This window comes from Panthera pardus, unplaced genomic scaffold, assembly GCF_024362965.1.
Source record: "Panthera pardus isolate Hobbes unplaced genomic scaffold, ASM2436296v1 HiC_scaffold_15, whole genome shotgun sequence".
NCBI lineage: Eukaryota > Metazoa > Chordata > Mammalia > Carnivora > Felidae > Panthera > Panthera pardus.
In genome coordinates this window covers 569,059-590,218 of record NW_026526710.1, presented here as the reverse complement: position 1 = coordinate 590,218, position 21,160 = coordinate 569,059, and the positions used below count along the sequence as shown (strand labels likewise).

Sequence of the window (21,160 nt, the reverse complement as noted above, 5' to 3'; positions counted from 1 at the left end):
GCATGGATCCAGTGGCTGGAAAAAGAGCTTCATGTCTCTACCAAATGGGCACATGGTCTTACCTCCCAGGCTGCGGGAGATGAGAATTCGCGCTGGTCAGGCCTCTGCTGCATCCGAACCAAGTTGGGACCCTTCTCGGGGGGGTGGGCAGGGCAGGGTGTCCACTGCTCATGCTGGGGCGGGAACACTTCAAATGTCTGAGGGCCGGCTCCGGCCCCAAACGCCCCTCCTGACCTCTGCTGGGGTCACTCTTGCCGGTTCACACTCACAAGCCTCAGATCAAACTCAGCAACCCCCTCCTCCAAACGGGCGTCCCCATCATCTGGATCGACGCCGTCCCGTCCCCTCCTCCCCAGAGTTGAGGGTGACAAGCACAGCAGCCCAGGCAGCCAGCAAAGCCCTCGGAGCTGAGCCGCGCACTCTGCCTGAGGGCAGTGGGCCTGCTGTCAGCGTTCTAGCACATTCCATCCTCGCGGTGACCCTGAGAGGCAGCTGGCGAGAAGTCCTAATGAGGAAGCGGGGCCTGGCCTGCCTGCCTCCGGAGGAGGTGAGAAGGAAGGACCGTCTGTCACAGGGCCGCCAAAGCCTCCCGGCTTCCTGGGGGATGCATCAGAACGGTGGCCGTCCTTAGCCTTCTCAAGGACAGAATGGCCAGGGAGCCCCCCCCCCCCCCCCGCCCGCTGCTGGCGATCCCCGTTTGCTCCTTTATCAGACCCATTTTGTCTGCTCCCTGCCGGGTCCCCTCGTCCGACACCCGCACCAGTGAGTGAGCAGTGTTCTCTACAAGAGAACTAACATGGCACGCTATCCCGTTTTACAGAGGAGGAAACTGAGGCACAGCGGGTTCAAATGACTTGGAGTCCCACAGCCATGAAGTGGCAGGGGGAGGACGGAACCGGGCAGCTGGCCTCGGGCGGCCTCCTCGCGTGCCCTGCCCGCTCCCGGGGCCGGGGGGCTCTGTCTTGCCCTTCTCTGCTGCGCTGCCCCCGTCCTGGTCCCTCACGGGCCTGCAGCAGAGGCTTCTCCCTCTCAACCCACCCTTGCAAGCTCACGATCACCCCAATTGCAGAAAACCAGCAAATTACCTTGTTGGGTCTCCTTCCTTCTCAGGAAATCCTGGGTCCCCACGCTGACCTATGTGTGGCCGCCCTGGGCTCCCAAATGTCCCCGGCCGGGTCTCGCCTCCCAGCCTTTGCCCACACACGTTCCCTCCATTCAGCCCACCCTCGCCCCGAGAGCTACCGCCTCCAGGAAGCCACCCTGACTGCTCCAGTTATCACGGTGTCTGCGTCACCCAGCCCCGGGAGCGCTTGTTGTGAGCCAAGCCCAGTGCCCTGGGGACCAGTCTGTTCCTGTCCCCACCGAGGGCGGCAGCTCTTTTGGCCGGGCGTCCTTCCATGGAGCTTCTTGTGCCCTGACTGGAGACTCCCTGGCCAAACAGAAGGTTCTAGGCACGGGTCAAGCTCCGGCCTCGGGCTCCCACTCCCGCGGGGGCTGCAGGCCACCCCATCAGAAACCCCTGTGCTGCTTGTTGAAAACACAGATTCTCGGGCCCCACCCCCGACCTACAGACTCATATTCATTTTCTCTAGTGGGGGCCCAGGAATCTGCATTCAACCGACTTCCCAATGTCCTAAAACACGCAGACGTTTGCCAACAACTCCCCTTCCCTTTACAAATCACACTGTGGCTTTCTAGGAGATCTGCTCCTCACAGAGTCCGTTCAGCTTAACACAGTCGCCAGGGAGGCTCGGTCAACAACTGGGCTGGAAAGGAAGAACACGAGCTCTGCCCTTGAGGGGTTCTGTCCAACTTGAGACGTGCAGTGTGTTATCAGAGAGCCGGGGGGACAAGAAAATGGAGAGGGATAACGAGTTCTTAGAGGAGGCAATGTCCCAGCTGGGTTTTAACGTGTGTGTAGGAGTTTTCCACGGAGATGAGGGTCAGGGGAACACCACAGGCCACTGCCTTAAAGATGGAACAGTGAGAAAACCAAACAAGATGGGGGTGGAATGAACGCCGGGGGTTGAGGACTGGCCGGTAGGCTGGAGGTCAGGGCGGGTCCTCTGTAGGCACCAGGAGGCCACGAGTTCTCTCTACACCCTGCAGACACCCCGTGTTGGGTCCGGGCCACCGGTGCTCAGAGAAGACAGACAGGTGCCAGACGGTGTCAACTCTGAGGCCACAGAGACAGGGGGCTGGTAGAGAGGACCATGTGGGCGGAGACTTGAGCCCTCACCCCCGTATCACTCTGCGCGGCTGAGGGAGGTGCCATGGGATCCTGGGTAGCACCGGCATGCGTGGCCAAGCCCTGGTGGCTGGTGTGGCCAACACAAGCTGGCCCATCCTGGATTCCAGATGGGGGCAGGTCTACACCCGGAGTGGGGGGAGGCCTGTGGTCAGGACAGGGCCCTTTGCTGGCTCGACACTGCCACCTGCCTGCCAGCCTCAGTACTGCAGCCCAAGTACCGAGCTGAAGCCTGGAGGGGCGGCCTTGAGGCCCGCTGCCGCTGTGGGGGGAGGGGGGCACGCAGAACATTCCGGAGGCTACACAGACCATCACAACCGCACACTCACATCTTGACTCAGGGCGCAGGCTTGCAGGATAGACAGGGAGACGCACAGGGCCGGGGAGGCTCGTGGGCAGTGTCCCCTGCGCACTCTGACCCCTCCTCCACCCCTACCCGCCACCCCTAAATCGTGGGACCTCCCAGGTACACACCCCGAGGAGGTGGGGTGCTGGCCACCAGGGAAACTGGGCACCACTCACGTGGAGGTTGGGCAGGGGACAGCACTTGCTGCGGCCGGCGTACCCGTGTCTGGCCCAAGTCCTGTGGGGGCCCCTCCGATGTGCTGAACGGGGACAGCTGGTGTGGGACAGGACCACCCCCCCCCCGCCCCCCCAACTGGGCCCGCGACCATCCTTGCTGGCAAGGCCCCATCAGAGTCCTGGAAGCCGGTTCCAAACTGCATAAACACCATCCCCTTGGCCAGACACGGCGGCCTGTTCACAAGTCCGCTGGGCCAGGGTGGCCCCTCTCTGGGTATTCGGGGGGTGTCCGTCCCTGGATGGGCCAAGGGGCCGGCAGCCCTGGGCCGGGAAGCTGAAGGACAGGGACAGGGTGGGTTCCAGGACCACGACACCCAGGCTCGGCAGGAGGGGCACCCGGGGGCCCACGGCACACACCCACACACATGCCAGGCACACAGGACGCTGGGCAGCGAGGACCCCTAAGTGCCCTTCCAGAGTCAGGCGCCCGGCCCGACGGGGCAGACGAGGTGCTGCGGAGAGGGGCGGGGGAGGGGCCCCCGCGAGGCTGCCCCCAGCATCCGCCACGGCGACGGATCGCAGCCTTTCCAGAACTCGGGCTGTGTTCACGACGCACACAGGAAGCCAGAGCGGGGACGCTCCGACCAAAACCACAAGCAGCGGCCCGGCAGCCGTTTCCGGACCCGAGAGGCCAAGGGCTGTCTCCCTTGTGCCTCGCATCGAAGGCGGCGGTGACGGCAAAGGCCCCGTGTCCTCACGACCCCGGCGGGAGTGGCCGCAAGCGTATTTAGCAAGGGACACCCGGCGACGGTCATCGGGACGCGCCCTGTGACCCCTCCCCAGGCGTGCACGCTCCTCACCTTCCCCCACGTGTACGGACGCCCTCACGGTGACATTCTCGCCACGGATGGAGCTATTCACCTGCCAAGGGGACGGGCCTGGTGACCTCAGGGGGGATGTGTCTTTGCCCCTCCGGGGTCACACTCGCACTGTCCCCCCAAGCCCCCAGTCGCCTGCCCCGTGGCCGTGCATCCGAGGCAGAGAAGAAGCCTTCGTCGCTCGAGTATAATTCGCTTTTTAATGAGAACAACGTGTGTAAATGACAGAATGCCACCGCCGTGCGCAGATGGCGGTCACAGAACACCCATCAAATTCCTTCTGCCCAAGGAAGGGCGGGGGGGAGGACGAAGGGGTGCCCGCGAGCCGGCAGCCCCCGGCCCCCTCAGGCCCGCGGACGATGGGGTCACCGATGGCGGCCTGCACACGCCTCCTGAACGGTAAGCAGAGATGGAAAAGCACAGCAGCAATAATACTGGGTCAAGTCCTTCCTCGCGTAAAACATCTGAACTAATTCATCAAAGGTATCAAAAATATACCCTGTAAACCAATACATCATGTACACCTGCCTTTCCTTCCCACCGCCGCGGCAACCATGTGTGAGAACAAACGGTCCGGTCCCTCCGAGCCTCCGCTCGCCCCAGACCCCACCTGGCCCTCTCGCCCGCCCATCTGGCCTCACTGGGTCGGCGGCAGTCTCGCTGACCGGGAACGAGAGCGCCGGGGGCTGGACAGCGCCTGTGTCCGTCTGTCCAGAGCGATAAGCGGAATGGGGACGGAGGGAGGGTGCTGCTAGCTCAGTTTAGACTTTGGTTCCAAATGCGTTAAGGGGGGAGGCAGTGGCATGGGAGGTGCGTGGTCATCCTGCTTTGGGTCCCTGGCCGCCCCGGCTGCGTGCGTGTGGCCGCCACACGCCGCCGCGCCCCCTCCCTGGCCCCTCCCCTCCCGAGCACCAGGTAAACATCCCCTGAGTAAGGTCACTGCACAGGGCCAGCCCGGGGCGGGAGTCGTAGTTAAGGCTTTAGACAGGCAAGGATGCCGGCTCTGGACGGACGGACGGACAGGCGCGCAGGCAGACTCAGGGGCTCCTTCCTCGGTGGGGGGGGGTCGGCAGCGGCCCCCTCCTTGCCCGGCTGCTCTGGCCGCTGGCTGGGCCCCGGCACCGCCCCCCAGCCCGTTCTGACGGTCACTCGCTGTCGGAGAGCGTCTCGTACTGTGAGCAGAGCAGCGGCTTGGGCTCCTCGTCCCAGGCGTGGTGGGGACCGGCAAGGGGCCCGCTGCCCGCGGGGAGGCCGGGCGGGGGTGGGGAGGCCATGACACCCGCCTGCAGCCGCATGATCAGGGGGTTGTAGGGAAACGGTGTGGAACCTGCCGGAAAGACCAGGAGAGACGACCGGGAGGCCCCCTGTGAGCTGGGCACTGCCCGTGGGCCCACCTGCCGACCACGCTGGGGACTGGGCCTCGGCCTCCCACGTCTGGCCACTGTCCCGGTGTCACTCCCGCGAGCGGCTCAAAGCTGCCCACCTCTCCCCACTGACACCACTTCCCCCCCACCGTGCCCGGGGCCAGCTGTCGCCAGGACGGGGAGGGGCCTCCTTGCTGTTCCCGTGCCCTCGCCCCTCGGGTCTGTCCTCTTGCAGGCGCTTTCCACCTAGAACCTTCCAGGGGCTCCTTGTGCCCGTGAAGAAAACCCAGCTTCCCGCAACCTGCCAAGCCCATGGGATCGGCCTTCTCCACTCACTCCCCGAACCTTCCCTCCTCTCTGGTCAGGGCCAGAGGCCAGACCACGCACTCTGCACACAGTAGGCGCTCAGGCTGCTGGCCAGGCCCAGTGCAGATGCTCCCCCCGACCCCACCCAGGGGACCTGCGCACTGTGCTGGGGACAGCGACAGGCCCGCCCAAGCACCGCGCCCTGCCGCCCACCTGCGGACGAGGGCCGGTCCTCCCACACGCGGTTGGTGAGTGGGGTCCGGCGGTTGCAGTCCCCCTCCGAATGCACCGAGGAGACAGAGGGCGGCCGGTCCCCGGACGCCAGGCCCGGGGCCGGGGACTTGGCTTTGCGGCTGCTGGGTCTGCCAGAGACTTTGGCCTTCCCGCCACCACCTGCAGGAGAACACACGGGAAGGGGCCACGTTGGACTGTGCAGACGACACTCACAGGGCGGGGGGCAAAGGGGGGGGGGTTGGGTGGGGGTGGGGGTGGGGCCGGGGCGGGGGGGGGGGGGTGAGGCCCTGGACGCCTGCCTCCCAGGCCCCCACAGAGGAGAGAACAGCAGCTCAGCCCTGCTGAGAAGCCAAGGTCGACCAGATGGACAGACCCAGAACCGACTAGGGAAGTGAGCTGAACTACTTTCAAAGCCCCCTCGGGCCGCCCTGAGGCCCACCCACCCACCCAGGGGCTGTTACCCCGAACACGAAGCCTCAGGCCTCTGACTTGCCCCTGACCATTGCCCCAGGGCCGTACCAGGGCCGGGAAGGCTGTAGACCTTCCACAGAGAAGCCGGGACCCCAGAGGCCAGGCCTGGGCCCCCATTAAATCCAGAATCTTCCTGGGACCAGACTGTCCAGGTCAGACAAACGGGCCTGAGGTCTCCTTGCACAGTCCTCATTCAGATATGCAGAGTGTTGCTCAGGGACATGGGGCAGATGGGGAGCTGGCCCCTGTGCTCTCCCTGACTCATCTGAGTTTGGGGCTGGCACACAGACACCGGTCTCCTCCCCCTCAGGTCCCAGGCCAGCCAGGGACACACACGGTGGCCCCAGCAGATGCGGAGCCAATGGGCCTGGCTGCCAAGAGCCCAGGGGTCCCCTTGACCCACACAGAGGCGGGTCCTCGCTCTAGCCTGATCTCCCCAGGAGACGCAAAGCTGGGCCCGGACGTGGGCCTCCCGGGGACCCGTGTCCAGCAGGGGAACAAGGCAGGGCAGGGCTCGGACAGCAGGGCGTGTTTTTAGAAAAGCAGCAGCTCCTTCAGCCCCAGTGGGCAAGGGGGTGGGGGGGCTGGGGCTGTGCCCGCCCAGCCTGGGATTAGCCGACTCCAGAACCACATCAAACACACACAAAAATACAGTCACAAGCTCCAAAGCTGGATGGGGTTGGTCAGAGGAACGCGGAGGCGCGAGATTAATGACACCGGGAGGGGGACGGACGGGGCGGGTGGGGCTGGAGGACCGAGGCGGGGGAGGCCTGCAGACCTGGCGAGGTGAGTGTGTGTTCGCTCCGTCCGTCAGCAGCGGTTATGGGCATAGCAGCGGGCAGGCTGGCACTGGCATTCAGAGGGTTAAAAGCATTGGCGCTGAGCGGGGGCTCCTCCCACTGATCATATTTACCCATGAGCGCCTTTCTAATAATGGCCTCCAGCCCCATGTTGGTGCTGGCATGTTCCTGCACCGCCTGGCTTCTGCAGGTCATAAGGCCTGGGAGAGAGACACACACACACAGGGGCCAGGAGGGGCCAGGGGGACAACGGAGAGAGGGGGAGAGAAGCGGAGAGAGGGAGAGAGGGAGGAGAAGAGAGAATACACAGTGAGCACATTTCGCCAAAGCAACACGTTTATTGCCCTATCCCCCCCCTTATTTTCCTGCAGTGGTGATCGGGGGCAGGCGGCTCCCTCGGACTCGGGCCCCGGGGGTGGGGGGGTTGGGAGGCGAGATGACCACCCCCCCCCAGTTTCTCCTACCCTGTCCTCTGGGAAATCGGAAGCCCCTTCTGCCCCCCGAATCCCAGCTGGGCCTGCATCTTTTTAAAAATTCCAAGTGGCTTGGGAGTGAGAGAGTGTGTGTGTGTGTGTGTGCGTGTGTGTGTGTTTACTGCCAGCAGAAATCGGAGGGACGCCCCATCTGGGGACACACAGCTGGGAAACCAGGGCAAGCCAGAGCCTGGTCCTGGGTGTGAGGGGTCTGCTCGGGGTGCCCGGGGCCGGCAGGGGCTGAGGAAGAGACTCTAGCAGGGAAGGTGACCCCCGCGAGGCCTGGGACCCTCAGCCCCCCACCGCCCGCCCTCCCCTCTCCCCACACTGGGCCTAGCTCTCCACCCCCCCACCCCTCCCTGCCTGGGAGCCACGAGGAGAGAGAGGTGCAGAGACGGACGGTGAGGTGGGGAGGCAGCCATGCAGTTACGTGCGTGCGGGGGACAGGGCAGAGCTGGAGACAAATGCACGACCGCCCCCAGCCCGGCCACCTGCTCACAAAGCGGTCGAATCAACAGACCGGTCCCAGACAGGCCCCTGCAGATGCCCACCGCTCGGCCACGTGAATTAAGTAAGCCTGTTTCCATCCACCAGGTATCCTGCCCCTTTCTCATCTTTCTTGTGAATCATTCCGGGGCCTTTCACAAGCCGGGGGCTTGTGTCTCTTCCTCAGCATCTCTGTTAAGCCAGCAAAGCTCAAGCCCCCCCCGCCTGCCGGCCTTGAGCACTGTCTGCATGGATTTCAAAACTTCCACTCTGGTGGACCGTGTGAATACCAAGTGGCCAGGGGACGAGTCTTTCCGACCCCCAGCTCATCAGCCAACTTCCCTGATGGCTTCTGTGAGGCTGGGAGGGACACAGAGGCTTTTAAAAATGTCTGAGGCGCCTGGGCGGCTCGGTCGGTTCAGCGTCCGACTCCGGCTCAGGTCATGATCTCGCGGTTCGTGGGTTCGAGCCCCGCGTCGGGCTCTGTGCGGACAGCTCAGAGCCTGGAGCCTGCTTCGGATTCTGCATCTCCCTCTCTCTCTCTCTCTCTCTCTGTCCTTCCCTCACTTGGGTTCTCTCCTCTTTCTCTCTCTCTCTCAAAAGTAAATAAACATTAACAATTGTTTTTAAATAAAAATCACACTTCTGCGTAGCAACTGTTTGCTCCCTACGTTTTCTTTTTCTTTTCTTCCTTTCTGCTTCAAACTTGTTCACAGCCAGGGACACCCTCTCCACCTTTTTAGCTGCGTCTTGGCCACATTTTCCTCAGCACTTCAAAAAAAAAAAAAAAAAAGAGGTGGAAAAAAAGCCACGTTCTCCAAGAAAGAGCAGGATTTCCAGCAGGGGTGAGCAATCACAGATGTTCCCGAGCCTTCCACCCAGGGCCACGGGTCCCGGATCTGATGGTGCCAGGCAGACAGGAAGCCTGACCATCTCCAGTTACCAAGGCAAAGTCTGATGCAGGGGCTGAGCAGCAGAGACCGGGGTCTGGGGAAATTTTTGTGTGTGGACTAACTGCTTAAAAAAAAAAAGCCGAATCGAATTTACGTAGAAGTCTTAGCTTTGCTGCACCACTGCATGGATTTCTGCATGTACATACACGCCTACGCGTCTCGTGCCTGTGTCACGATTTGGAATGTTCCGGAAACATTCATTTCTAACCATATCGTTGGTTCGACCGAACCGTCTCCTGCCTGTTGTCCGAGGCTCAGCGAAGCCCCCTGTGTCTAGTCTCTGGGTAGACGGGTGAGCCCCCCACTTGGAGGCCCTGATGACCTCCAGTGAGGATGAAATGCTGGTCTTTCGCTCACCACGTTCCCAGGGTTCGAGGCCCCCGATGGCCCCAGGGAAGGCCCCCCATCTCCCCTCTGCTCCTCTGGCCTCAGGCTCGCACAAAGCCCAGAGGCCACAGCCCCGCAAACACCCCCGGCACCTCCAAACCCCCTAGACAGGGTCCTGCCCGTGGAGGCGCCAGTCCCCAGTGGGCTCTGGGCTCAATCTCCTCTCACCGGACTTTCGAAGCCGATTCCACAAAGCCCCGCCACGAAGCAGTGGAAACACACACTGCAGCCCCCACCAGGGGCTGGGGATCCGACCCCGGGGGCCCCCCAGCCACAAACCATCAAAGCGGGCTGGAGTTTCAAACACGCGTGTGAGTTTTCACCCATCTCTGTCACCCGTCTTCGTTGTTCCCTCAGCTCCCCGGGGGGTTCGAATTTCTGAGTGAAGCCAATGCTCTCTCTCGGAGAACGCTCAGGCAGACCCTGAGCGAGCCTGGGCGCACCGAGCGCACGCCCACTCCCCGTCACACTCCAGTCTCCCCCCCCCCCCCCGAGGCCCCGGCAGGGACTGGTGCTTCCACGCGGCTGTGCGCCCCTAATCCTGAAGTCAACACACCAGGGGGCCTTGCGGTGTAACTCCAGTGTCGACTCCCTGCAAAGCCTCGCCTTCCGTGTGAGCCTGTACCCCCACCGCCGGTTTGCGGAGTCCAGAGGGAGGGACACAGCTGAACTCAGAGAGGCCCTCCGTCACCGTGACTGTGGCTGGGGCGAGGGCCCCAGCGGCCTCCGAGGCTGCGCCCGCTCCCCGAGTCCCCTCACAGGTCCCGCACGCCCAGCCCAACCTCCCCAGCGCGCAGCCATGACGGGGGGTGGCGGAGAGAGCAGGGAGGGGGCCGGTGGCCGTGTAGCCCGGGCCGGACACTTACCTGCTCCGGTGATGGCGGGCATGTTGAAGATCTCCGTCCCGGGCTGGCCGATATCTGGAGAGGCAGGCGACAAGATGGGTAAGCCCTGCGGGCCTACGGGTCCGAGGAACGCCCCCGCCCCCGCACGGTCCCCTGTCTCGTGCAGGCAAGGCGCACTCTGCGGGAGCTTGTTCAATGTACACAGGGTCAGCAGGTCTGGAGGCTGCAATTCTAACCAGCATTGTGCTAAGGGGCGGAGGCTAAGTTAGGATTCACTTCCGGTAACCGCGTAAGTGGGGAGGAAAAAATCACAAACACAGTGAGTGCTGTGAACAGGGGACACACAGGGCCCTTGGGTGGGTAAGACCCCAATCCCTGGTTCCCAGTAGGGGCTCCGCACAGACCCGCCCATCTGAGTATTCGCCGAATGCCGGCCGTACCCAGGCACTGTTCTGTCCCGGCGGGCACCCGAGGCAGAGACGGAGACCGCCGGGCTCCCTGAATGCGCGGGGAAGGGCCAGTGGGGGAGCCGGGCAAGTACCCCGTGGGTTTCTACCACCGTGCTGGCTCCCAGCCCCACGGGGGCCCCTGATTCCCAGGGCAGTGGGCTCGCCGCTTACTGTATTCTGGCTCGTTCCGGTTGTGGGTGTTCAGCTTCTTGTTGATCTCCTGCTTCTTCGATTTGACCATGGCGGAGTTGCTCTCGGTCAGTTTGCTGAAGAAGGCCGGCGGCTGGCTGCTGTTGCCTGGAGATTTAGAGCCCATTCTGCTGCGAGGATCAGAGAACCTAGGTCAGTTTGTTCAGTGTGGAGCTTGCATACCTTTGACGATGGGGCGCTTACTACCTGACCTGCCTTAGAAATTCAGAACTGAGTCTCTCCTACCCCATACCTACATCTTTCATCTCTTAGGGACCACGGCTCCTGGAATCTTCTCTGTAGTTCACCTATTCCTGGGCTCAGGGTGTCTCTGGAGAGCCCCAGCTGCTCTGGTGGGCCATCCCTGACTACCTGCAACAGCCCCTGGAAGAACTAGACAGGTGCTCAGACCACATCCTTCCCAAGACCCAGGGACCTGGCTTTCTTCTCTGTCTCCACCCCCCCCCCGATTGGTGCAGCACATTTAGCTCATGGTTTCTCAGGTCCGCTAGCAGCAGGGGCCTGGCCTGAGCTAGGAGGTGCAGTCCACAGCACAGGAAGCTGCCGTGGACGCCCCTCCAGCCGTTAACCCCTGCTCTGCGGGTCTGAGATCTCTCAGCCACACACAAAGGCCCAGTGGAGCCCCAAGTGCACCGCGGTGGGCCAAGGCCACGAGTGGGCCAGAGGCTGAGTCATGAGGATCCCGGGGGCAGAGTGGGTGCCACGGAGGTACCTGGGCTCTGCCTGGTCCCCGTCCCGGTACAGCAGCGGGTACATGGCGCTTCGGGGATGCCCAGGCTCTGCCATGCCCTCGGGTGGGGACACGGGCTCGATGGCATCCTCACTGCTGCCCAGGGCGGACGTCTTGCTGGGCTCTGGAGACCTGAGCAGAGAGAGGGTCTGTGGTCCGAGTTCGGCGCTCTCTCCCCCGCAGTGATGTGGGGGACGTGTCCCTCTCCTGCCCCCTCCCAGCTCTGCCCTCCCCTGAGTCTTTCTGCACGGGCTAGAGAGCCACTGTGTCGGGCACTGCGGGCCACTTGTGGGCTCTGCTGTGTTTCTTCTTTTACAACCTCTTAAAAATGTAAAACTACCTGTAGCTCGTGGGTTGTGGGCTGGATTTGGCTCACGGGCGGTAGTCAGTTGACCCCTGCTGCAGCGCACGCCCGGTGCCCCACTGTCCCCCAGAGATGTCCTTCCCGCCCTTGTGGCTCGCTCATGTGGTGCCCCCGTTCGAGTGGCTCCCTTCGTCCTAGAGCCGGGGGCCGCCCTCTCCTCTCCAAGCCCTAGTGCTCCCGGGGGAACCAGAAGCGAGCACGTGTGCCTGCAGGGAGGCTGTGCTCGCCACCCTCGGCTCTGGTTCAAATCCCGGCTCTGCCACTCACTGGCTGTGTCCCCGGAGATGAAGGAATTCGCTTCTCCGTACCTCAGTTCTTTCACCGGTGACATGGGGACAATACCGCCTACGCTTCCTGGGGTTGTGGTGAGCATCCCGGTTAACACATGGCGGCTGGAGCCCACAGAGTGACGGACGCGTCAGCTATTATCTGTCAGCACCGTGGCCTTGAGCAAACCGCCCGCCGTCTCCCTGAGCCTCAGTTTCTCATCCGCGCAAGGACACCAGGCGGGCCTCGCACTTGGCCGAGCTCAGCCCTCCTACAGCAGGCACCTGACAGAGGTGCCCCAGGAGCTAAACCGCAAGGGTCACCCCCCCGACGCTCACCTCTTGCCCCCTTCACTGTGGGGCGAGCCGCGAGCCGGGGCGCCATGGTCCGGGGGCGGGAGGTAGAGGTCACTGGGGGGGCGGCGCAGGTCCAGGACCGGGCAGCTGGCTCCAGGGAAGGAGTAGAGGGGGGCCGGGAGGGGTGCGTTCAGCTGCTGCGGGTGGTGCCGCGTGTAATCCTGTGTGATGACCTCCTGCGGGCCGAAGGTGGGGGGAGGGGTGCAGGGGTCAGGCAGCAGCCATCCCTCCGGAACCTTCTGGGCGTGCAAAGGCTAGGCTGCGCTTTGGGGACACGGCCCGGCTCGGTTCCCGGCTCCCTGGGTGTTTAGGGCCCGCCCACGGCAGCCTCAGCGTCCCCCTGTGCACGGGATGGGGGGCTCCCTGTCAAAGCGGTGGGCCCTACACGGGTCAGGTTCCAATGCCCAGCACGCGGGAGACGCGGATCACGGGCTCACGCACCAGAGGCTCCCCAGCTGGGTGAGGGGGTGGCTTCCGCATCTGAGTCTGAGAGTCTGGAATCCCTGACCGGCCTGCCCACGCCAGCCCTACCTCCCTGGTCCGGTCTGCCAGGACTCGGTTTACCCACCAGACCGAGAGGCTGCGTGTGACCCTCCCCCTCCCCCGGGACCTCATCCCCGCCCAGGGCCGGAGGCAGAGAAGGGGTAGTTACGCTGATGTGCTGTGCCAGGGTGACCACCCTCTGGTGACCTTTGACCCCGGGGGTGGTCTGGAGCAGTGGGCTGGACGAGGGCTGGCTCTCGGGCAGCGGCCGCAGGTGTGGGAGGTGCGCGGCCTCACCGCCGAGCTTTCCGGGGCCTGCGGGCGGAGCAGAGCTGGTCAGGCTGGGGGGCGGGTGGGGGGACCCGAGGCGTGAGCCTGGCTGAGGGCGCGGTCCCCGCATCCCGACTCTGCCCTCTGAGCGTGGGGCTGGGCCAATTCCTCGGCCGCAGGGGGCCTTGGTTTTCCCGCCTGTGTGATGGGACAACGGCCGCCCCTGTCTCGCAGGGCTGTGGTGAGGGGGGGTGCCAGGGTGAGGCGGGGCGCTACCTGGCTGCTTGTGCCGCAGGTCCCCCTCCAGGTGGCTCTTGTCGAGCTCCTCGAGGTGCTTGGGGAGCCCCTTGTCATGGGTCAGGCTGGGTGAGCTCACGGGGCTGACGGGCTCCACCCCATCGGGGCTGTAGCTGCCGCCGTGGTAACCTGCCATGGGCGAGGCCCCGGGTCATGTCTGTGCCAGGACCTGGGGCCAGGGCCACCCCGCCCGGCCCGCCCTCCCGCCCGCTGGCTGGGGCCCCCAGATCAGACGGGGGCCGCGGGCGGATGGATAGAGGAAGGGAACCAGACCAGGGGCTGCCGGCTGGCTGGGGCGGGGGACGCATCGAGAAATGGGGGAGATGGGGCGGTGGGGTGAGAGAGAGAGGCCGTTGGAGGAAGAACGCAGACGGACACACAGGGAGACAGGCCGAGAGACGGACGATGACCTAGGGACAGGGGGAAACACAGACCCGGATGGTGGGGGCCGTGGGGAAGACGAGTCTCCAGGGAAGGCAGTGCAGGAGTGAGATCAGCGGGCGGCAGGGGCCAGGGAGGGACACTCGGGTCCCAGGACCCGGTCTGGGCCACAGTCCCTGCAGCCCCCCGGGCCAACAAAGAGGACCCCTGAGAAGGGGCCAGAGGTGGGAGACCGGGCCCGGGACTATTCTTTTCCCAGGGGCTGCAGGGTGGAGGTCAGCAAGGACATGTGGGGCCGGGGCATCCCCGAGAGCCCCTCACGGCCCTAGCAGAGTGCAGGGGTCATTTCCTCCTGGAGAGCAGTGCGCTCCCCTGCCCTCCCAGACAGTCTGCCTCGCGGGCGCCCTCCAAAGCTGACTCACCCACGCGGCAGCCGGCGGCAGCCCGAGCCCCTCTGCAGCCCCACTCCCTCTGCTCCCCAAACACAGGCGCAAAGGTTGGGACATGGGAGGCGCAGTTGAAGTCAAAATCACAGATCCATTCATTAAAGGAAAAAAAGCAAAAATCCAAAAAAAAAAAATATATATATATCATGATAAAACAATGTGAAATGGTGAGGCGCCCCCAAATCAGAGGGGGTGGGCGGCAGCTTGAGGAATAGTCATCATAGCGTGCAATCGACGAGGACGCGTTTAAAAACAAAATACCAAAACCAACGTAAAATGGGGGGAAAAAAATAAAAAGCAGAGATCTGAAAATATCTTTAGGCCACAAGACGGGGTGGGCGGGCGGCGGGTCCGGAAGTCTTACCATCGCGAGGGGAGTCGTTGGCCAGCGAACCTCCTTCTCGCGGCCCTTTATCGTGAGCAATTTGACGCATGATTATCGCGTCTATGAAGGTGGCCGCTGTCAGGGTGGTCTTACCCAGAGAACGGAGCTCCAATTCCTGGATGGAAAAGGGTTTACTTTGAGTCTTTTCCCGGTGCGGGTCCGCGGCCGAGGCGGGCGGCGCAGGCTGGTCCGGGCTGGCGTGGTGGGGTGCGAGGCTCTTTGCTGGGGTGCGGGCGATGGCCGTGTGGCTGGAGCCGGGGGGCGCCAGGGGCCGCGGCTCGGAGCCTTTGCTGGGGGAGGAGGCGGGCTCCAGCCCAGAGCGGGCCGGGGGCTTGGCAAGGAAGGCGTGGCCAGCGTCCGCACGGGGCCGCTCGGGCCGGGCGACCCTTGGGGCCTCCTTGGGCAGCAAGACAGGCTCCATGAGGGTGGGGTAGACCCCGTCCAGGGTGCCACCCAGAGGACAGTGGGTGGTGGGTGGGAATGTGGCGGCCGGGCGGACAGGCGAGGAGGCAGAGGTGGACCTGGGGGAGGAGAGAAGGCGGTCAGGGGGCTGGAGCAGTGCCCCCACTAGGGGCCCAGGAGGCCGAGGCGGGGCCACTCCCTCACTCCAGCACCCTGATGAGTCCCCACTGCTCGTAGAATGAACCCGCCCTCCCGACATGGCCTTACCCACCCCACATGCCTTCACTCACTCGCTCACTCACGTATTCATTCATTCAGTCCGTCGTTCCAAGACTTCTCACTAAACACCTAGTACGTGGTCAGGCACTGTTCTAGACACTGTTCTAGACCTTGAAGGATACGGCAGCGAATGAACCAGACAAAATCGCCTTACGTTCCGGTTGAGCAGACTATATACAAGTTAACAGAGAAGTTACCCACGCTCAGAGCCTGGGAACCGGTCAACGACAAGTCAGGGTGACGGAGAATGGGGGGAGACTCTCGAGCTGGCAGGTGGGCGAGGGTCTGCTGGGGGCGCTCGAGGAAATGCACGCAACACAGCTACGTGAGGAGTTGGAAAAACAGGGGCAAAGGCCCTGAGGGGAGGCGGCGCGGGCGGTTAGAGAACCGTGGGAGAACAGCAAGGCTCTCCGGAACTCCGCCCCGGCCCTCCTCCTCTTGAGGGTCACTTGCCTCTTCCTCCAAGCAGCCTTCCCCAGCTGCTACGGTCTAGGCCGTAAGCCCCAGGGGGGACCGGCTGGGGAGAAGGAATGCACAAATGTACACTCTGATCTTCACGGGGTAAACGTAATTATCCCCACTTTGCAGATGAGGACACTGAGGCTTGGATGTGAACTGGCCTGACTCCAGCCCTGTGGCCTCTCCGTCGAGCCCAGTGATGCCACGAGGCAATGCCCTGCCCTTTGCTGACCCTCGCTCCAGCTGCCAGAGGGAAAGGCTCGATGCCCGCACGACAGTTTCTAACTGGCTTGTTGCCAGCGTGCACAAACCACTTTGTGCTGAGCCATGATCTTGCTCTAAGCAGCCAGGTGCTCCCGCTTCGTGTAGCTGCTGAGTAGTTGAGTCAGTGAGGACAAAGCCAGTGCTTCTGGGAAACGGGGTTGTCATTTTTCCCAACTGGAACTGTGGTTGGGGGGTGGGTATGACTTAGAACAGCCAAATGGCGGGGGCGGTACTCGTATGAATAGAAGCTTTACCTCGGAAGAAACGCCTGCCTCCAAACAGGACTCTGGGCAGGGAGGAGTACGGAGCCCCCACCCCCTCGCATCAGGCAGCTCTGCCCGCAGTCCTGGGGGGTGGGTGTCATCAGAGGGGACCTGACCTGGGCCCCCTTATGAGAGTGACTGGACTCTGGGGGGGGGCCACACATGGCCTAAAGAGCCTCTCTCATCTTAACAGAACCCCTAGGTTTTGTCCAGGCAAGAGGGACACCTCCCCCAAGTCGGGGGAAGACCAGAAGAGTCTCTTCCCACAGCCCCCTCTTACGTGTCTGTCTCCTTTCCACAGACTATCCCTGAACCTGACAACCTACTCACCTACTCATCCACCTGCCCACCCAACCTGCCACCCACCCACCCAACTCACCATCTACCATCCATCCATCCACCTGTTCATCCACCCACCCACCCAACTCACCATCTCCCCATCCTTCCACCTACCTACTCATCCACCCACTCACCCAACTCACCATCCACCCACTCACCCAACTCACCATCCATCCATCCATCCATCCATCCATCTATCCATCCATCCATCCACCTACTCATCCACCCACTCACCATCTATCCATCCATCCAGCCATCCAGCCAGCCAGCCACTTGCTCATCTACCCACCCACCCAACTCACCATCTACCCATCCTTCCACCTACCTACTCATCCATCCATTCATCCAACTCACCATCCACCCACTCACCCAACTCACCATCTATCCAACCATCCATCCAGCCAGCCAGCCAGCCACTTACTCATCTACCCACCCACCCAACTCACCATCTACCCATCCTTCCACCTACCTACTCATCCATCCATTCATCCAACTCACCATCCACCCACTCACCCAACTCACCATCTATCCAACCATCCATCCATCCAGCCAGCCAGCCACTTACTCATCTACCCACCCACCCAACTCACCATCTACCCATCCTTCCACCTACCTACTCATCCATCCATTCATCCAACTCACCATCCACCCACTCACCCAACTCACCATCCATCCATCCATCCATCCATCCAACCACCTACTCATCCACCCACTCACCCAACTCACCATCTATCCAACCATCCATCCATCCAGCCAGCCAGCCACTTACTCATCTACCCACCCACCCAACTCACCATCTACCCATCCTTCCACCTACCTACTCATCCATCCATTCATCCAACTCACCATCCACCCACTCACCCAACTCACCATCCATCCATCCATCCATCCATCCAACCACCTACTCATCCACCCACTCACCCAACTCACCATCTACCCATGCTTCCACCTACCTACTCATCCATCCATTCATCCAACTCACCATCTATCCATCCATCCATCCATCCATCCATCCATCCATCCATCCAACCACCTACTCATCCACCCACTCACCCAACTCACCATCTACCCATGCTTCCACCTACCTACTCATCCATCCATTCATCCAACTCACCATCTACCCATCCATCCATCCATCCATCCATCCATCCACCTACTCATCCACCCACTCACCATCTATCCATCCATCCAGCCAGCCAGCCAGCCAGCCACTTGCTCATCTACCCACCCACCCAACTCACCATCTACCCATCCTTCCACCTACCTACTCATCCATCCATTCATCCAACTCACCATCTACCCATCCATCCATCTACTTACTCATCCACCCACTCACCCAACTCACCATCTACCCATTCTTCCACCTACCTACTCATCCATCCATCCATCCATCCATCCATCCATCCATCCATCCACCTACTCACCTATCTCACTCAACCTACATCCATCCAGTTACCCATCCACCCATCTATTCATCCAGCTCCATCCATCCATTCACTCACCTGTCTAACCCAACCACCCTTCCATCCACCCAACTACCCACTCATCTAGCCCAGTCACCATCCACACACCACCCACCCATCCATTTCTCTCTCCACGTGCCCATCCCAACCCAATCACCTATCCATTTCCCTCCCAAATACTCACCCATCTATCACCTTCACCTGCCCTTCCCTCCACCTACCCATGCATCATCCATTCACCCGCCTGTCCACCTGCCGTCCTACCTCCTATTCATTCACCCACCATCCACCTCCCTGCTCTCCCACCCATCATTCTCCTTCCCGTCTCTCTCCCACCAGTGCACTTGTGCACCCACGGCCCGCCCGCACCGTCCCCTCCCTTGTGCCAACCTGGCCCACCTCAGGACTGTGGGCGTGCTGGGCTCCACGGAGGTGAGGATGCCCTTCATGCCCGTGTTGTGCAGCACGCTGGGTCTCTGCTGGATGGCGTCCTGGGCCCGGGGTGACATTGGCGAGTGCTGGTGGGAGTGGGGGGTGGGGCGGCCACTGCCGCTGCCGCCCCCACCCCCTCCGCCGCCGCTGCCGCCGCTGCTCTGCTCCGTACCTGGCAGGGACAGGCTGCGGGGTCAGGGGACAGGTCGCGTGGCCCGTGAGGACCCCCAGAGGCCGGGGCAGGGACTTCCGCTGCCCTACCAGGTCTCCAGATGGGCGCGTGCTCCACGGTGGTGGTGGACGCGAGGACCGGCTTCTCGCGCTCCCGGTCGCGCTCCCGGTCACGCTCCCGGTCGCGCTCCCCGCTCCCTCTCGGACGACGAGGTGGTGGCAGGTTTCGTCAAGTGAGTGGGACCCCCTGGAGACCAGAAGTCCTGTGGTTCAGCCCAGCGCTCAGGGAGGGCCGGGGCCTGTCCTCTGGGGTGGATGGGACAGGGGAGGGGTGTTACCTGGGGGGTGGATGGGACGGGGCAGGGGTGTTACCTGGGGAGAGCGGGGAGCTGCTGAGCCGGCTGCTGAAGTGCTGGGGCGCTGTGGGGAGGTAGGCAAGGCGGTCCATGGCGGCAGCGGCCGGTGTGCCCGGGGTCGGGGGCACCAGCACGGGGAGGTGTGGCACTTGGGACAGGTCGATGATGCCTGCGGGAGGAGGTGGGGCCGGGGGGTTGTGGGCAAAGGGCCGGAGGGACCGGGCGCCCCCTCCTGGTTCTGCACCGGTCCCCTCGGGCCCCTCTTCCGGATGCCAGGCTCTCCCAGTCCCACCTCCTTTGACCTCCAAACCCCAGAGGCGGTCGTGCCCGGTGGCGGGCATCCGCGCACTTGGCTGGCCCTTTGCGTTCTGCCAGCCTCCCACCCGCTCCGGTCGGCTCCCTGTATTCAGTCCCCACTGCCTGAGATACCCAGCGTGACTGCCTTTTCCAAACGGACCCTAACTGGTACTTGGTTGTTGAAAAGAACCTTCCAGAAATGTTTCCAGAGGACGACTTGAACGCACTCACAAAGCAGCCACGGGCTGTTTGTGAGTCGAGGGAGCCGGAAATTCACAGCCTCGTATTCTGATCTCTTTTGGTCAGGCCAAGGACCCCCATCTACGGAGAGTTCGCGCGGGCACACGCTCACCTCCTGCGTGTGCATCCGAACGCACACGCTATCAGACACACCCCCACCCCCACGCTCGCGGCCCACACAACTCTCAACCCCGCGCCGGGTCTGCGTGCGTTCTCAAGGCTGTTCCACCGCCCAGGCCTCTAGGGGGACCGCGCCCCACGGCCTCAGCGAGAACACCCGCGTCCTTCGCACTCCTGAGCGGGCCGGGCGGACGAGGGACGGGGCCGGTTCTGGGGGCGCGGGATGGTGCCCTCCCCACCCACCTCGAGGGCCAGCGGCATAGTTGAGTGCCAGAGAGGATTCGCGGGGCGAGAGGCCCCTCAGCATGTCAGCCCGCTGGGCCATGGCGGTCGCCGCGTTGTGGTGCATCTGCTGCGAGGTGATGTAGTCGTTGATGATTGTCTGGCGGTTCTCCAGCGCCGCCGTGTCGGGGTAGCCGCGGATGAGGTAAGGCGGGTACAGGTGCGGGTAGGTGGGGTTGGGGGCCAGGTGTCGGGGCAGGTAATAGGCCGCGGCTGCGGGGAGAAGGGGAGCGAGGTCAGGCTGGCTCACCCGCCCGTCGTTCCGCCCCCGGCCCGCGCACCCGACGGCCTCCCCCAAACACCAGCCACAACCCGGAACTGAGGGGCGACGCGCAGAAAAACCTTGGCTCCCCAAGACAACGTGGGGTACTTTTTATCGATAACGTTCTTTGGATCGAAGTTCCCCTAAAGGGCATCCACAGCGTGACCGCTAAGATCCCCGAGGGATGCATCCTTTTAAACAGATTTTCAGACCACGTCCGTTTGAGAAACACTCAGGCACTGCGGCCTCTTTTGATACGTTTTCAATTTTAAAGGCACTGGTAAGTTCCACAGGAAACTGGGGCTGACAGGGACGAGGTCCCTGGCCCCCGCGCTGTGGGGGTCTATGGGTCCCAGACAATCACCTGCATCGAGAGGGATCCCGCGGGGTATGGAGGTGGGATCGAAGGCCAGGGGGATGTGGCCGCGGTACAGGTCCACACCGCTCACGCCCCGAAGCAGGTGTTCGTAGGGCGAGATGGGGTGGGGGTGGTGCTCAGGCACGGCGCTGTGGGGGGACTTGGCGATCTCCCGGGGCGTGGACGTCAGCTTCCGGTCCTGGGATGCCTTGCTAGATGAGAGGCTGCCTGTGGGGACAGGCCAAGGGGGGTGGCGTTGGACCTCTGTGCCACCGCTGTCACGGCCCCCAACACGGGGGCCGCCGGGGCCAGCATTTAGGGGAGGCCACTTGAGGGGGGCGGCTCTCGGGGATGCAAGGACCAGACCTCCTCCTTCACCTGTCTCTTTGCCTCCGGTTCCTGTGTTCTTTCATTTACCCATTTGCTGCTGTGTTTGTGTTCTTTTTTAAAAAGCTCATTCATTCATGCTTTCATTTATTTGTTCTTTTGCTCATTTGTTCCTTCCTTTTTTTACTTCAAGCAATTGAAAATATTTATGGAGCCTCTATTACAGGCCAAGCACTGTCGT

General features: G+C 62.7%; 1 protein-coding gene across 1 annotated transcript in view; it reads right to left on the bottom strand.

The window, feature by feature from the left end:
- Positions 1 to 3,829: 3,829 nt before the first annotated feature.
- Positions 3,830 to 21,160, bottom strand: part of NCOR2 (nuclear receptor corepressor 2) — a 212,555-nt gene continuing 195,224 nt past the window's right edge. Inside the window, 16 exon segments of the mRNA XM_053901929.1 lie at positions 3,830 to 4,975; positions 5,532 to 5,711; positions 6,802 to 7,023; positions 9,989 to 10,042; positions 10,588 to 10,736; positions 11,339 to 11,488; positions 12,326 to 12,519; positions 12,996 to 13,141; positions 13,373 to 13,522; positions 14,699 to 15,126; positions 18,474 to 18,678; positions 18,768 to 18,873; positions 18,875 to 18,924; positions 19,050 to 19,202; positions 19,934 to 20,185; positions 20,599 to 20,820. Of these exon segments, the coding sequence (XP_053757904.1) occupies positions 4,794 to 4,975; positions 5,532 to 5,711; positions 6,802 to 7,023; positions 9,989 to 10,042; positions 10,588 to 10,736; positions 11,339 to 11,488; positions 12,326 to 12,519; positions 12,996 to 13,141; positions 13,373 to 13,522; positions 14,699 to 15,126; positions 18,474 to 18,678; positions 18,768 to 18,873; positions 18,875 to 18,924; positions 19,050 to 19,202; positions 19,934 to 20,185; positions 20,599 to 20,820 (2,843 nt within the window). The 3' untranslated portion in view covers positions 3,830 to 4,793.